The sequence below is a fragment of the Argiope bruennichi genome, chromosome 11 (genome assembly GCF_947563725.1).
Source record: "Argiope bruennichi chromosome 11, qqArgBrue1.1, whole genome shotgun sequence".
In the NCBI taxonomy this organism is placed as follows: domain Eukaryota; kingdom Metazoa; phylum Arthropoda; class Arachnida; order Araneae; family Araneidae; genus Argiope; species Argiope bruennichi.
The window spans coordinates 13,649,426-13,667,775 of NC_079161.1; the positions used below are offsets into that span (position 1 = coordinate 13,649,426).

Genomic DNA, 18,350 nt, shown 5'->3' on the forward strand with positions numbered 1-18,350 from the left:
TAAAAAGGTAAAAGAAAAATGCCATTTTGTAATTTATCCTGTTAGACATAGGCAGTTCTCATTGTGACTATAAATTTTCCTCATAGTTTAGAAAAGCTTCACAGTGCATACTGTTCACAAATTCGGAGCCGAAAACCTGATAGCCCATGGTTTTAATTTCCAGAATCCGTGACGTTTCTGGAAATGATAAATGGTTTTCTAGTTTCGCCTTTACTGCCATTCTAAAATCCAGTTAATGAATGATTTAATATGCAATCGAGTCAGAATTTTGTTTCTAAATCGTTTTCTGAGATTCTGAAACCCTTCGCGCTTTTGGGCATGGATTAGGAATAGTTTATTTCGTCAAAAGAAGGGGGCCGAGAGGAAATATGAAAGGAAAGGTATTTATATTTAGCAATAGTGTCAAAGATTATTCGCTGAACTAGGAGGCGTAACAATCGCTTAGTGAAATGCAAGCATAAAAGTGCTAGTCTCAGGATCTTGAAACATACAATATTTGGATACCTGTTTTATTCTTTCAAATGGCTTTGGTAGCACTTACGACATTCATCAGGACAGTTGTATGTAGGTTTAGCAGTGTTTATCTCAATGACGACACATACTGGCACTGCTTTCAAACGAGTTTGTTGCTGTTGCTTTGTATTCTCAAGAAAATGCTTTGTACTCCGCTCTCGTCCGTTTTTCAACTGAAAAATTGATTTTCTCAACTATTTGACGCACGTCTTTAAGCTGGAAATTCCGGTATTACCGAAACGTATTTACAAAATTGATCGCATCTAAACTGATTATAAGAAACTGGAGACCGGAAATATGGAGTAGGTGCTAAATTGTAAATTTTGTATGATGGGGGTGAGGGGAAGCCAGGCTTCAGGCCATAGAAAACAGTTTCACACCTGCTGTCTTTTTCAGTTTCGTAATAATTCTCCCCCTCGTGCCGCTTCTGATGACATTTTATACATATTCAAGCTATGTATTGCGCTACTTATTATATCATTGACAACATAAACCTCATTACTTTTCAACGTGTACATTTTCCAGATTGGAGATCTAGTATTTATTACGTCTTGATGTAACATTCTATTTACTTTCTCTTGTACGGAGCATCGACAAAAGTATTATAATCGCCAAAGAGTTCGAAAAACATATTTTTAGAAATTGTCTATCTATCTGTGACAAAGATAACTCAAAAAGGCTTTGAGCTATAGAGATGAAATTTGACATTTCTTTACGTTAAATTTGTTGTTCCCTACCCAACTTTGAGCAAAATTCATTCCTAGGAAGTCCATCAGTGTGACTGCTGGAATATAAGTTAACATTACAACAACAAAACTAAAAGAACTAAATAAAGAATATTTTCGGTTCTCAAATTTAACATCTATATTGTAGACACATATCAAATTTGGAGCTAAATTTAACAAGGGGTTGACCGTCTGAACCCAGAAACTCAATTATTTAAAATATATTAAATTCGGGATGTGATTTTACGTCTACAATTGTAATTCTTCGTCGAATTTTGCTTTCAAGAAAAACATGTCTACAGCACAATCTCGGTTTTTGGATTATTTTAACTACATGAGGGATTAAACGTCAAAACATTCGCCAAGGATGGCGAACTAGATTCATTAAAACTGCTAAATTTTAGCCAATGATTAATGCTTCGTAATTATTGTATGCCGAAATCTTGGCGTTCTCTGGGATACCACTTTTTTTAGAAAGTATGCGAGAAAGTTTTAACGAGACCACTCCCGCTGGCTTTATTTTGATTCTGCTCCCTTAATTGTCAATCACATTTGCACAATCACTTTATTTATCCCATTAAAAGATAAAATTTATAAACCGACGTAAACAGATTTCCATAAACTTTACATTATAAAGTTAAATAAACTAAATGGCATACATTTCAAACTCAAATGTTCCTTTTTTGCTTCACGGTTGGAATAAATGAAGTGCAAGCCCAAATAAAATCAGCGGAAATCCTTCGAATGAATGCTCCAGTTACTCAGTTGTAAGGAATATTTTCTTTCCGCTCCACGTAGCTGTCAGGGTATTTGACATGGTTTGCTTTACCATTTTTCATAATCATTATCTCGAGCTGGTTTTAGGCAACGAATCGTTCACTCTCCTCGTTTGAGATGAAATGTGACAGCTATTATATTTGTTGAAAGGGATAAACTTTTCAGATACTTTCGAGAAATTTTGTTATTAGTGCTGAGAATTATTTTGAATATGTATGTCTTAAGATAAGAAGCACCTAATCTGTTGTCATGTTTTTTTCTTTTCTATTTTAATGTTTAATGAGTCTTTAAAATGGAAGCTTTGCTTTTATTTGTTGTAAAGTAAAGATTTAATAATTTATAAAGTTTTCTCACTTCTGTCATTTCACAGTCTTTTTTTTTTCAGTTTATTCAAGCAAGATTATTTTATACAATGATTTACTTTTAATAGATTTCATAGAAAAAGTACATAACCACTACTATAAATTTCCTATTTTGCAGAAGTTTTATGCAATTGGTACTTTCCAGGTCTTTTTGTTAGATTTTTGGAATCTGGCAATATATAATAATAAAATGTGTGTGTGTGTGTGTGTGTGTGTGTGTGTGTGTGTGTGTGTGTGTGTGTGTGTGTGTGTGTGTGTGTGTGTGTGTGTGTGTGTGTTTTATAACTTCGGTTTATTTTATCCAGGAAGGATAATTTGTATAAAAACGATTATAAAAGATGTGTCAGTCTACATTACGACGCAAGAGCAGAAGAATAAGAGACGGAAATTTTTTCCTTGAGTGGTTTTACAATGAAATTAATAGATTGTGCTTCTATAGTATAGGCCGTGTGTTCTACAGTAAACAAATTTGTTTTTTTTATACCTTGGAAGGTGAGAAATGTGCACTTCGGAGATATTTCTTAAAAAATGTAATACAAATTTTTAATTAAAAATTAAGCTAAGTTTTAACGTTTTTTCTTGATAACTTGAGAAGATGTTACTTTCTAAAAAGACATTTTACATCTTTTTAAAATATATAAAAAAAATCTTTTTAATTATACCAATTTAATAATTATGAGTATTTTTGCGGAATTTCGGCAATTATAAAACTTTTTTTTGCCTAATTTTTAATCATAGACTACATTGTTTTCCTAAAATTAAACCCGTTAATCACGTAATTCTCTTCTATTGTAAAAAACTAGGGAAAAATATTTTTTTAATATCTGTGTTTGTGAAGTTTACAAAACTTATAAAAAATGTTAAGTTACAACATCGCGAAATTTAAATAATAGATGAATCAGATATTTGCATTTTTATAGTCTTATGACGTAATGGAATTGTCTCCATGTGGTCAATACATTGAACTAAAATAAAACTATTAAAATAACATATTTTTAATATCAAACAATGTGGCGAAATGATGGCTATAAATTTATATATAAGTGATACAAAATAGCAAAATAATCAAAAAAATATAAAGAAAGCAAATATGAATTGTCTCCTGACGCCGCAGCTATGCTAATAATAAAGATGAATGCATGGCCGGACCGTTTCGCCTAAAACTGGCAAATCGTGGAAATTCGGAAAGTGCATTTTTCAGCGATTTCTTTGAATTTTTAATTATAATTTTATTTAAAATTAAGCTGAATGTTGGCGTTTTTCCGCGGTAAAATGAGAAAGTATTATTGCATAAAAATGAATTTTGCATCTTCTTAAAAATTTAAAAACTAATCTTTTTTAATGATATCAAATTAGTAATCGTAAGAATTTTTGCTGGTTTTGAGTAATTTATAAAAAGAAATGCCTAATTTCCAGACAAACCATCTGTTCACCAAAGTCGGATAGTATTAAATAAGATTGAACAATTTTATTAAGAAAAATAAAGAATGTTGAAATAAAAAGCTGATATGTTGTCGATTATTTATGTTGCTGTAGTTGAAAGCAACAAATGAGTAGCAACAAAATATTTATATAGCAAGTTTGCTGTTACTGGAATATTCAGAAAAATATTATATGTGTGGTAAAATCCAATGAAAATAATGCAACTTGATATTCAAATTATATTCTACTATTCACAACGTATTTAAAAATACCCTGAGAAAAGCTTACAATTCTCATGAGTGCTGTTAAAAAGTCGTAAAAGTGCATTTATAAAGGATATAAAAAGGCGCTAAGTTGCGTATTAAAAGAGTGCGATAATTAAAACATGAAAAAGATCGAAACCTCGCTATTATTTCTGGGAGAAATTATTTAATTAAAAGTAAGAAACTAAACGATAAATTATACGCCATCTCAAGATGCCGAACATATGTGAAAATCTGAAAAGAATAAGCACTTTAGAAGATCCAGAACTATTCTGAATGAGGGGTAGTTAATCATTTAAAATTCCGATTTCGTTTGAAGAACCTTTAACATGTATGAAAAAGACGATAGCAACAGTGTTTAAATATGAACATTCTTTAAAGTATCCTTTTCTTTTCCTTGATGTTGAAGTTAAGCTTCTATTGAAATCACAACACAGTTTTAGAAATTTTTAATAGGCTTGCTTTACTTTAAAATGTACCATATTTGAAAATATAAGAAAAATTTTCTCATTTTGATCGCCGATCATGAAATGTAAAACTAGAATGAAATATTAGAAGTGTTAGATATTAGTTTCTTTAATATTCATTAAAGAAATGAAATGTATTATTAAAAAATGTTTTAAAAATATTTCTTAAAAGTAATTAAAATAGAATAACTATGCTACAATAAATTTGGTATATTTGTAAAGAAATCAGAATTGAGTTTCATTTATAAATAATTAAAATTTCAAAATTTTATTTTTAGAATTTTACTTAAAATTACGGAGAACTTGCACTGAAAAGCCTATTTTCCCATTGCAAACATCTTTAGCATAATTTTGACAGTAATTAAATTAATTAATAAAAATAATTAATTAGAATTTAAATTAAGATATATTACATATATATCCAAGTGTATGTGTGTGCGTGTGTGTGCGCGCGCGTGTGTGCGTGTGTGTGCGTGCGTGCGTGTGTAAAGGCGAGCGCACGTGCATGAATACCAAGTTTGATGGCTTTCCGTGTAACAGTCTTGTCTATACAGTGCCAATGTATGCACACACACACACACATCTTTATTATTAGTAAAGATATACAGAAAGTTAAAAGGATTAAAATATGAAAAGTCCAGATTTAGCAGACTTCCTAAAGAAACCATTCGCACGTTCAAAGATCTGCATAAGCACATCTGCACTTCCTACCCGGCCCCTCGGCAGGAAATTGTCTCTGTCGCAAGATGAGTTGGCATTTGAGCAGAACGTGAAAATAAACATAACACTTTCGGCAATACCCTTGTCTTGGATTAAAACGAAAGCAGAAGCCGATCCTCCCATTCCTATCGCGAGTCTCATCTTAAAATGTCGAACAATGCCCCCTCCCCGGCTACTTTTCAGGAAATTGAACATAAAACACATTCCTATCGATTCTGAGCCCTGGGGAAGGTTCCGTGTCAGCCGAGAATAATAGTTTTTTGGGGGGAAGACAGGATGTTTTCATTTTCAGCTGAATTGCCAATTTTCAAGTAGAATAAGGTGTGAAAATGGGGTAGATGCCAGCTGATCGTGCGTTCATTTCATGAGTTAGTTTTCTTTAATTTGTATTCAATTATCCTAACCACCTGTTAGAGTGACTTTCGATTCGACAGATTTTTCCCTTTACTTTTACAAGCGAACTACTGGCGTCTTGCCTTCTTCTATAAGCTGTAAAGTATTTAACCGCGTGCAATGTTTCTTACAAGGCCTATCTTTCAATAGGATGGTCAATTTAGATTCATGTTTAGTTTTAATTTTTTTGTTATTTATTCATTTTAAATTAATATTTTTATTTCATCAACTTTGTGACAATTTTATTTATCAATTGTGACTCTTGACTCTGCATTTGCGTTTGTACACAATAAAATTGACGTAAATATTCTTTGTTTATAAATATTATAATAACTATGATAACATTATAATACAAAAACGGATGACATAATGCCTGCTGTCTTTGCGCACAATTTTGGAAGACGATTCCCGCTTGTTGAAACTGGGGATTCTGTTAAGGTTTTATTTTGAGATATCTTTTTAAAAAAATAAAGGTAGGTGAGAGATAAAACTAAAAATCATTGATGACATATCTAGGGTCCATGAACTTTCATATGAGATATGAAATGGCGAAATCGATATTGTGCTTGTGGATGGAGAACTCATGATATTTTTTTAGAATACAGAATTTGCAGTATGTTTAAGATTTTTCTCGGAACAGGTGATGGTGAGTGGAAAGACAACCATTGATGACATATATAGGAATCATATAATTTCATGTGAAATAAAAATGTTCGAAATGAAATCATTCTTTCTGCTTGGTGACAGATTTGACAATTATTTTAAATCTGTAAAGGGCATCATAATGTATTAAATTCTGTCTTATTAACTTCACTGAATTTTCATTTTGTTTACATTTTAGAATAATTCTAAAAGTTTTAAGAGGAATCTCTTTTTTTGAAATTTTTTATGCTCGTTTCAAATTTAGCGCATCATTTTCCTTTGTATTTTTTTCTACTTTTGTGAAATTAAAAAAAAATGCGCCTTCTTATTTTGTATTCTTTTCAACAAAATACGACAGACAGATTTTTACAAAAATATTTTTTCGAAACTTCCTCTGTACGCTTTGAACTCAATTTACCATTTTCTCATACGTAACTGCATTGAAAACGAAAAGAATGTCAAACCGTATAATTTTTTTTTCTTCTCTGAAAACTTTCTTTTAATCCATTCGAAAAGTTAAGATTCCTTGGGGAAAAAGTAAGAGAGAAGAAAGAATTAAGACTCACTTTCTTCGAAGAGAAGATTTGTCTGCGTCTAAGAAATTTAAAAAAATATAAATAAAATGAAAAAGACCAATGTAATTGATTCCTTTAACCCTGCGATCGGAATCTTTTCATTGCTCTGTGACTAAAGAATTCTTTAATAACACTATAAGATTAAAAAATACAGAAGAATTTTTGGAAAAGAAGGTAGGAGACACGACAATATTGTATTAATAATTGAGATACAATTTACAATATGTTAATACTGTTTCTTGTATGTCGAAAGGAACATTTCATTTACAATATTTTATTTACAACTGTGGAAGGAAAAGTATGCACTTATCAACTGAAATTAATTGCAAGTTTAAATAACCATTTTTCTATGCAATTAATTCATAAACCTTTAATTTTTTTTATTTTTAATTGTTTCTTTTATAAATAAAGACCCCAATATTAAAATACAAAGATTTGATTGTCATTAGAATGCCTATTTTAATGCGCATCTTTTAAAATTTTACTATGAATAAAATCCTATATATAATATGAAAATTCTATTACTTTTATATTTCACATAAATTTTTTTGTCGGTTAAAATTAATATTTTAATTTAAAAGAATCGCAAATAAAAAATAGAAAATTATTTTGAATTATAAACAATTAAAAAATAATGCAAAGAATTAAATTACATGATTAAATATCTTCTGATTCCAGAAAAAAAAGTGAAATATTTTTGAAAAAAATTTGTAAGATTTAACAATTTTGGGCTAAATGAAATTAAAGTATTTACGAAATATTATCATCTGCACATTATTAAATAAAACGATGTATTAAATTATACATCGATAATAAGTTATCAATGAATAGTTTATTATTTAAATTAATGTGATATTCGAATTGTCAAGAGTAATGGAAACAAGTTTTTAAAAATGTTCTGAAAAAGATGTTACTAATGTACGAATTTAAAATATTATAAAAAATTTCTTAGCAAAATGCTAATAGTAAATAAATTAGATAAAGAAAGTTTTAATGAAAGATATTAGTGTATATTGATTCCTAACTTGCAATCTTTATAGTAAAACATAATTATACTATTTTAAACTAATCCTAACCAATTTTTTTAATTAAAAATTAACAATTAATCGCCCGAAGACAACCCAATCCAAGAACATTCGAAAGATAAATTCCGCAAAATCGCAATCTTGACTTTCTTAAAAGAGTAGTTACGTGACTCTATGAATAAATTAAACCGAAAGTAAATATGACCAATGTAATTGATTCCCTCAGCTTGGCGGTTCAAAACTTTATTGCTTCGATTCTAAAGAATTCTTTCAGTTGCTCTAAAAATGTTTACAATTCAAAATATTTCGAAACTTTTTTCTTGGATCACATCTAGGGTTTGCTTGCAATGTGTATGTTTTAAATGCAATTTCCAGGATATTACTTTAATGAATACAATTACTTTTTAAGAATAGAAATATATTTCAAAAACTAATTACAACGATTTAAAATTTTATTTAATATTCCATTGTTTTTAAAAAATTATCTAATACGTATTAATCTCCTATTCCAAAAAGTTTTTTTTGTCTAAATTTTTAAAAAGAATATTTCTCATTTTTTTTGTTTTTATTTTTTAATCTGAAATTGAAGATAATAATTAAACCGTCATCGTCTGCTATAGACAAAATCGTAGAATGTTGAAAAAATATTTAAAAGATATTTGAATTGTTAATTGAAAGAATTTTGAGTCTACATCATTTAGGAATTATTTAAAAACAATTTTCTGTTCAATGGCATTGTTACAAAAATGATTCTCTCAAAAAATATACCGTTTGCGTGTTTCCATGAATTTGTATGCTATTTTTTATTTGAAATTAATAAAGTTTTAGGATTTAATTAATTATTAATAAAAATTAATTTTATTTAAATACTTAATTTTAATATCTCAAATTCGTAAAAATGAAAAGACATTTCAAAAATATATAAATATTCTGACATAAAAATTATAGCAAACTAAAAAAATTATTTGATTAAATCTCGTTTGATAACTGCAGTATGGAGTAATTAAAAAAACACCTGTCGCCTAATTATGTAATTCTATATTACTTAAATTATTAATTTTCATTTTATTACGAATTGTTATTATTATTATAAAAAGCATTCGTTATATGCTATAAGCATATTCGAAAGAACGTTTCGAAAAGAATTCCTATATTTTCCCGCGCATTATTGAAAAATATGATAGTTTTGAATCATTGCAGTATCTAGATATTTTTTCATTTACGTTATAATATTTTACTACCAAGCACTTGAAAAACATATAAATTATATTTATGACGATGGGTGTTAAACTTTATTAGTGTGCCTCAATTAACAAACGTTTTCGAGCTATTTAAAAGAAGAAACATTGAAATCTATTAATCCATTTGATTCCATTAAAAAAAAATCCCAAAATTGAAAAATTCTAAAAACTAATTACAGTTTGGCCGAAAAAAAAAGAAAAGAAATGCTTCAATGACTAACTGCGGTAAAAAGAAGCACAAATCTCAGACAAAATATTGAAGGACAAGCAACGATATCGGCGACAAAATGTCTGCCAATATTCATTCAGACGACTGAAATCGTATGTGTGCAACTAGTCTTCCTAATTCTTAAGAGATTATTGGCTATTATTACGTATGTGTGAATAGACTCGATGTCGTGTTCTGGCAGTGACGTCACTTTGATTTCTGGCGCTGTTGTGTAAACAGAAAGGTCGTGTAATCCCGACTTATGTCTTTAATAAGCTTTCGTGAGCTTCTCGTTATTAAACTAATCTGCAACATTTTCTGCACTCACCAACAGATGCTGCAGATTTCTTCCAAAAATAATTAAGATGTTAATTTCTTGTTTAAGCGTGGTTTATTTCACTGTGCACAAAGAGAGAGTAAAAAGCAGATAGTGAGTATTTTTCACTGTCAAGAAGTTCTACTTTGAAATATTGAAAAATATCGACGTTTTGAGAAACATCGAAACCGAAGGAATTGATTTTTAGCTATGGCAGTGTGGGATTTGCATGATATTTGTAAAACATGTTTGAGCAGTTAGACATATTTGAACATAAAACATATTTGAGCAGTAAGAACATATTTGAACATAAAACATTTTTGAGCAGTAAGAACATAAAACATATTTGAGCCAAATAGAAGAAACTTCTGAAATTTTAAACTTTGATTTATTTCACCGCGGGAAGCATATTATGTATAAGAAGAGACGATGAAACTGACGTCCATTTACATCGCGATACAAGAGAAGAAGAGACCGAAATTTTCCCTTCGGTGATTTTATAATTAGATTTTAATACTGATTTCTTTGACACGTGTGCTCTTAGGAAAAGGAAGTTTTGGTATCCTTAAAAGAAAGTTGTAAACCTTAAGAATTTTTATCCCATCACTCGGAGAGTGGGAAAATATTGAGACTTGCAGTTTTATAAGCGTATCAAAAGTAATTAAATAAAAATAGAATTGGATCAGGGAATAAGAGACAATTTTAGAATGAATATGGGCTAAACTAGGATAGGAAATTAATCGGAATTTAAATTACATTAAAATATATCATGATATATAATTTTAACAAACTTCATCAAAAGGAAAAAAAAATTCCGTAAAATTCACATTAATTTCTTTAATGTGAATTCTCGATATCAATGTGATGAAAATGTGAATCTTAATGGGAATCACACTGATTTATTAATTTATTTAATTCATTCCACTGATTTATTTAATTCACTTGAGATTCAAAGAAAAAGTGAATAAATTTTTTAAAAAGTACGATCATGCATGTTGCTATTTTCATCAAATTAAAATATTATTAATTTGAATATGAATTATTAGAATTCTCTTTCAGTAAAGCTTTACGAACATATTTGCCTGTTTACACATGTTTACAATATATTTAAAATTATATCTTGATGAAATATATTGCTCTGAAATTATCAAAAATAATCTTAGAGCAAATTTTAGACTGATATATAATTACACTGTTTTAGTTTCGAAATGTATGAATAGGGAAATAAAGCACCTTTATATATATATTTTTTTTAATTTTTAATATTTTCCATGAAAAGAATTTTAAAATTAATGTAATCTTGACAATACCGACGACTTTTTTCGTATTTCTCTGAATGAATGTTTTTAAACTGATTAAAAAAAATTAATATAATTATTCTGTATTATCAGCATTATCTTTGATGTATTATTGCATTCGTTAATAATTTAAAAATTCTCTAATTCTGTATTATTATAAAAGTTCTAGCACATTTATTAATATTTATTATCCATTTGGATGTGGGATTTCTGACAGAAAATATTTAAGTGTTGTATAAAATAATATAACGTTTGAATTCGTTTTTCGTTGTGAAATGCAATCGAGTTTTATAGTTGAATATATAATATAAATAGCTCTTTCGTTTCACCGAATTAAATAAATAACCCGATAAAATTATACCAAGTAAACATCCACATAATATATTTTTTTATTTATCCGAATTTAAATTTAATTTTTTCTTGTTTCTCCACTTTTATTTTATTTATGCAAAATGAATCATTTCCTAGAATTCTCTAAATTGATTTCAAAGTATTTTTAATTTGTGGTTAGAAAATAATTAAGTTTCTTTTTTAGAGTGCCCAAACGACTCGGAGCATCTCAAATAATTGGAAAATCCCCAGGGCGATTCTTAATTGATTCAAAAATAAAAAAAAACACCCCACATCAACGGGTTCGGTGGTTAATTAATGTCGGCAGACTATTTTCTCAGTCTGAAGCTGACTGTTACAGATTTTTTTGAAAAAAAAAAATCATTTGAGATGCTTACACTCTTGACTTTTTTTTTTTTTTGATTATTTGCTAACTAAAATTTTATTTTATAATTCTAAAAGCGAAGAGAAAATTAAAATATCTAATATTTAAAATACCTGTTTGAAAGTAAATTATACCCTTTCTTTACAAACCATGTTGTTTTTTTTGCTTTGCTTATTAAAATAGACATCATTTCTAATGATTTTCCTAATGATGCAGATTAGTTATTACTTTTTTCTTTTATGCTTTATGAAGAGAAAATTTGGTAATCGTTAAAAAATTCGATGTCGGAATTTAGATGGAACTCACATTGCATACTTTCGTGATTCTAAAAAAATCATTTTTCAGAAATATGTCTGCTTTTCTGTGTACATGTTCAATTAAAATTACTTTGAATTATAGAAATGAAATTTGGTAAGTAATCTTTAAGCTTTATTTTTGTCAAATTTTGCACAAAATGTGGAGAACATTTAATTTTTTTAAAGATCTAATGAAGATTTATTGCTCCAAAGAAGATTAAATGTTCAAATGTTTCAAATTAGGGGGGGGGGGTATTGGTAAAATATTTATTTTTCCGCCATAACTTGCAAACAGTAGCCATACGGAAGGGTTGCAATATTGTTTTAAAATCTATATGGATTCTATCACTTGTCAGATTAGATCAGACTCACCCTGTGTTATAAAACATGAATATATGACTTTTTTATTTCTTCTGTGCGATAGATAACAATTTTTCTCTTTCTGAATTTTTTTTTATTATTATTTCTATAAATTTTGGAGCCTTTATTTTATATAATCTATATACTTATAATAAAGCTCAAAGTGTGTGTGTGTGTGTGTGTGTGTATATATGTGTTGGCGCTCTACAGGTCAGGTCATTTGACATACAGCTATCAAATTTGGTACATGTATACCTTAGAAGTCGGGAATGTGCACCTGGGGTCCCTTTTCTTGAAATTTTAATTATTAATTAAAAACCAACTTTTCCGCCAAAAAAAATCTTCCATTTTTCCCAACGCCAAATGATTTAGGCTTTAGTTCTTTTTTTCTCCCAACAGTAATGAGGCTAGGGTTAAGATTTTTCGGCGGATTATTTCAAACGATTCTGTTTATTTTCTTAATGTTTGATGCATTTAAAATGAAACATTGTTAATTAATCCATGTTTCAGATACATTCTGAAGTACTTTTGAATTAAAATAACACAGAATAAAGGAAATTAAAAATGTATAATCTGCATAGCGTTACCCCAACTGGCGTAGAAAAATTCACGCATTTGCGTTACCTAACTGGCGAAGAAAATTCACGCATGCGCATTGTTCTGATTGTTGTCATGACAACATGAAATGATTTAAATTATTTTTAGGTTAGTTGCATGCTTTTGTAAGTAAATTGTATTTATGTTAGTTATATATTTTTTGTATATGCTTATAGTTTTAAGTACATCGTTTTTTTAAACCTGTTTTCAATGATTTAAATTATTTTTAGGTTAGTTGCATGCTTTTGTAATTAAATTGTTTTTATGTTAGTTATATATTTTTTGTATATGCTTATAGTTTTAAGTACATCGTTTTTTTAAACCTGTTTTCAATGATTTAAATTATTTTTAGGTTAGTTGCATGCTTTTGTAAGTAAATTGTATTTATGTTAGTTATATATATTTTTGTATATGCTTATAGTTTTAAGTACATCATTTTTTTAAGTAGTTTTTTTAACCTGTTTTCGACCGATTATTTTAAACCCTTCATTTTATTTTCTTAGTGTTTGATGCATTTAAAATGAAACATTGTTAATGAATCGATCTGTTCATGATGAATCTGAGAAAATTTTGTTGACAAATTCTTGAGATATTACATAAATTAAGAAATATATTCTTTAGTGCCCATAAAGTTTTAACGCTCAGTGACTCTATTTAATCATAATCTAAGTAATCATATTATTGAAAAAAATGCTTTGTTTCAGTAAAAAATGTTATTATATTAATTGCAGATTCATCATTTACACTTTAATTTAAAGCATAAATTCTCCTTGAGCTAACGGAAAATTAGAGAGATACATATTACGTTAGGACTGAAGGCCTTTATAATATTATGAGTGAATTTATGACTATCAAAATTTGAAGTTTTAAAATATTTTGCTGAAGAATCTATTAAAGGTGGAATTGCATAAAATATTTAATTATTAAAATTTAAACGAACATTAAGATTGGTGAACGGGCTGGTCGCCAAAGGCGGTTAGTACCTAAATAAAGGAACGGCGAATTTCTCTAAAACTTTAGCCACTAAACTCACTTCATTGTATCGACATCTTATGAATACGATTACATAAGATTTGCTCAATGAATATAAAAAAGAAATTAAATCCTTGAAAGAAATATTTTAACCAAACGATTTTTTCGGACTCAATATTCATGACAAAGAAACATGACAAAGCAGATAATTTTTCAAGATTGTTTACGATGAATATTTGTAGTCAAATCTCTGTGTTCAATTTTCTCAATCATCTACGCTTTTGGAATTAGACTTTCTCTCCTGGAAGAATGGTTTCATATTCTATTAAATATCTTTCATGACTTCTTTTATTTTATCCCCTATTCATACAAAAAACATCTGTGGACTTATATATAAATAAAAACCTAATTTTTTAAAACAGTTTCGTGGCCGAAGAGAGAAAACTTTTGAATTTTTAAACTCGATTTATTTCATCTCCGGAGGCATAATTTATGTATAAAAAAGAAGGGCCAAAAAACGTTAATCTACAGCTCGACACAAGAGTAAAAAGAGAGAGAAAATAATCTCCCTAGTAGTTTTATACTATGAGATTCTGATAGAGATTTCTTTACAAGTTAGAGGTTTAGGAAAGGGAATTATAGGTATCTTTTAAAAGAATTCTTTTATTTTGACAGATTTTTATCCCTTCACTCGGAGTGTGAGAACTTGCCGATTTCAACAATTTTAGAACTCGTGATGAATTAATTCTATAAAAAGGATGGAATTGGATCAGGAAATAAGAGAACTTTTCAGAATGAAGTTAATATGGGTTAAATTGAGATAAAAATTAGGAAAATTGGATTTAATTCAGATATATATATAAATATGTAAGAATTATTTTATGTGAAGCATGATGCAGTTTGACGGCAATAAAGATACGTTCAACATTTTTAAATTCTTTTTAATCCATCGGGAAAGCATCATTATTTACAAGCAGAGACGCGGACAAGACGTCCGCCACAGTGCAGTACAAAAGCCGAAGTGGGGATAAAGGGCCGAAATAAATTATCCCTCGCCTTATATAACCTCAGATTTTGATAGGGAAAATATTTCTTTACAGTGCTAATATATTATTAAGATTCTAATAGGGATTTCTGACGCATGTCCATCACATGTAAGGGAAACACAGGGATCTTTTAAAAAAGAATGTGCTTACTGGACATTTTTTACCCCTTCACGCCGAGCGTGTGAAAGTATCGGCGTTTAGCCGATTCAGCAGTTTTATAAAGCTTCTCTTGAATGAATTAAGTAGAGAAAATGGAATTGGATCACGAAATAAGAGAATATTTTTAGAATGAAGTTACTATGGGCTAAATTAAGATAAAATCTTGGAAATTAATTAAATTGAAATTAAAAGTTTAAAATATCATTATATATATATATATATATATATATATATATATATATATATATATAATGTGGTTTTACATTCGGTTCTATGACAATAAATAACATTTCCACATGGTAATATATAATTCATTTACAGTATGAAATCTAAAATAATCTTGCTTTAATGGTTTTTTATTCCTTTTTTATATCTACTCATAACAACAATGAGAAATTAATTAATATGCGGAAGCATGGGAAGCAAAATTAAAATGTTTTTATTTTAAGTTTAAAAAATATCATCTCCTGTGTAATTTAACCGACCGCCATGAGTTACTGAGAGTAATTAGAGAATCCTCAGAGAATTCTTAATTGATGTGAAATTAAAAAACGGCTCTCAGGAGAGAGTTTTGGTAATGAACGTTCCACAGAGTAATTTATCAACTTAACATTGTGAATATCAATTTAGATGCCGTTGCAAATTTTGCTTAAAAAGAAACTAGATGTAAATATGGTGTCCGAAAATTAAATAATTTTTAAGTAAATAGTTTTTACCTTAGATATCTAAAAGTGGATATTGAGATTTTTTAAATTCTTATAAAATTCATTCTTTAGAAAATGACATATATTTAAAATTTTATTATTTTTTTTCACTGCTGACTTTTGGCGTTTTTTAAAAATTCAAGTTAAGAGTTAATTTCAAGTGAATATTAAAAATAATAATTTTTTAAATTTTTTTTTATGGTTTTATCATATTTTTATATTAACTATGAATTGATGCTTTTTCGGATTGTTTGGCGTTTATTTTAATACGCCAAATATATTATTTCTTTATTTACTATTGACTTAACAGGTTATCTATACTTATAATAAAGCTCAATGTGTGTGTGTGTGTGTGTGTGTGTGTGTGTGTGTGTGTGTGTGTGTGTGTGTGTGTGTGTGTGTGTGTGTGTGTGTGTTGGCGCTCTACAGGTCAGGTCATTTCACAAACAGCTATCAAATTTGGTACATGTATACCTTAGAGGTCGGGAATGTGCACCTGGGGTCCTTTTTTTGAAATTTTAATTAGAATTTTAATTATTAATTAAAAACTAACTTTCCCGCCAAAAAAACTTCCATTTTCCCCACCGCCAACTTTCCCGCCAAAAAAATCTTCCATTTCCGCCACCGCCAAATGAATAAGGTTTCAGATTTTTTTTCTCCCAACAGTAATGAGGCTAGGGTGAATATTTTTCGGCGCATTACTTCAAACGATTCTGTTTATTATCTTAATGTTTGATGCATTTAAAATTAAACATTGTTAATGAATCGATCTTTCAGATTCATTCTGAAGTACTTTTGAATTAAAATAAAACAGAATAAAGGAAATTAAAAGTTTCTAATCCGCATAGCGTTACCCCAACTGGCGTAGAAAAAAAATCACGTATTTGCGTTACGTAACTGGCGAAGAAAATTCACGCATGCGCATTCTGTTCTGATTCTTGTCATGACAACCATTATCAGCAGATGATTTAAATTTTTTTTAGGTTCGTTGCTTGCTTTTGTAAAGAAAGTGTATTTATGTTAGTTATATATTTTTTGTATACGCTTATAATTTTAAGTACATCGTTTAAGTAATTTTTTTAAACCTGTTTTAGACCGATTATTTTAAATGATTCATTTTATTTTCTTAGTGTTTGATGCATTTAAATTTAAACATTGTTAATGAATCAATCTGCTCATAATGAATCTAAGAAAATTTTGTTCACAAATTCTTGAGATATTACGTAAATTAAAAAAGATATTCTTTAGTGCCCATAAAGTTTAAACGCTGAGTGACTCTATTTTCATTAATCAGATTATAAAAAAAATGCTTTGTTTCAGTAAAAAATATTATTATATTAATTGCAGATTCATCATTTACACTTTAATTTAAAGCATAAATTCTACGGGTGCTAACAGAAAATGAGAGAGATACATATTACGTTATGATTGAAGGCCTTTATAATATTATGAATGAATCATATGACAATCAAAATGTGAAGTTTTAAAATATTTTGCTGAAGAAGCTATTAAAGTAGGAATTGCATAAAATATTTAATTATTAAAATTTTAACGAACATTAAGATTGGTGAACCGGCTGGTCGCCAAAGGCGGCTAGTACTCAAATAAAAATGCTTAAAATAGATGTTTACATAAAAAAAATTTCAAGCTAAAAATTATATGGTTAATATATCGCAAATTTTTTTAACTTATAAGAATAATTTATGTTAAACTGTGCGAGTTTAATTTAATTATTAAAATTAAATCGCAGTTTTAAGGACCGTAAATTTTAACTAATTTCTGCTCTGAAATGTCTGTAGTAAAAGAGTTGATTCACTTCTGTCGGCATTCATTTTCTTGCCAATGTCATACATAAAATGAATCCGAAATCTTAAATATTTAACAAAACATATTTTGGTTCTAAAATTTTGAAATGAATATGAAAATTTCATTTATGCTTGCATTTTCATCGCTTATTTTTCACTGATTTCTTTCTCTCTTCTTTCAGGTCTGAGAATCCGTATTTTCAATCTGATTGTCAAACTTGTCGCGTGCTTACTTTATGTCATTAGAGTCGTGCTCGATCGAGGCCCTTCCTATGCAGTATGGTAAGTGCAACAGAATTTATTCGTTTATTTTCCAATAACAAATAATTTTTCTCAGAAATTGAGATTGTAGCAAACTTTAATTAAAATAAGAATTGTAATAAATCTTTGGCAAAATTTCCCCACACATTTAGCTTCACAAAACGGAAGAAAATGTTTATAGATATTCTTAATGAATCCAGCATGGCAAATCTATGAGCACTGTCTTTAAAGATAGACTGGACGAGCATTTGGCTACAAATGGGATGACTTTTGGTGTGTGGGGGGGAGTGGGGGGGGGTGAAGATTCTGGAAAATGTAAATTTTGAGGCTATTTCTGTTAGGAGCCGAGATTTAAAGTTTCTTTCAAAGAATTCGGTATACCCTCTAGGAATAACAAATGTGCCATTAAAATCTTTGCAATACTCTCTACAAATGCAAACATAAAGATATCCTGGATTAAAGCCCACGCCGGATATGCAGGTAATGAG

At 28.7% G+C, this 18,350-nt stretch overlaps 1 protein-coding gene across 1 annotated transcript in view; it reads left to right on the forward strand.

Annotated features, from left to right (window-relative positions):
- LOC129957325 (potassium channel subfamily T member 2-like) overlaps positions 1 to 18,350 on the forward strand; it is a gene marked incomplete at its 5' end in the record, with an annotated part of 365,616 nt that overhangs the window by 123,922 nt on the left and 223,344 nt on the right. Inside the window, one exon of the mRNA XM_056069596.1 lies at positions 17,784 to 17,883. Coding sequence (XP_055925571.1) covers positions 17,784 to 17,883 — 100 coding nt within the window. The remainder of the gene's footprint in view (positions 1 to 17,783; positions 17,884 to 18,350) is intronic.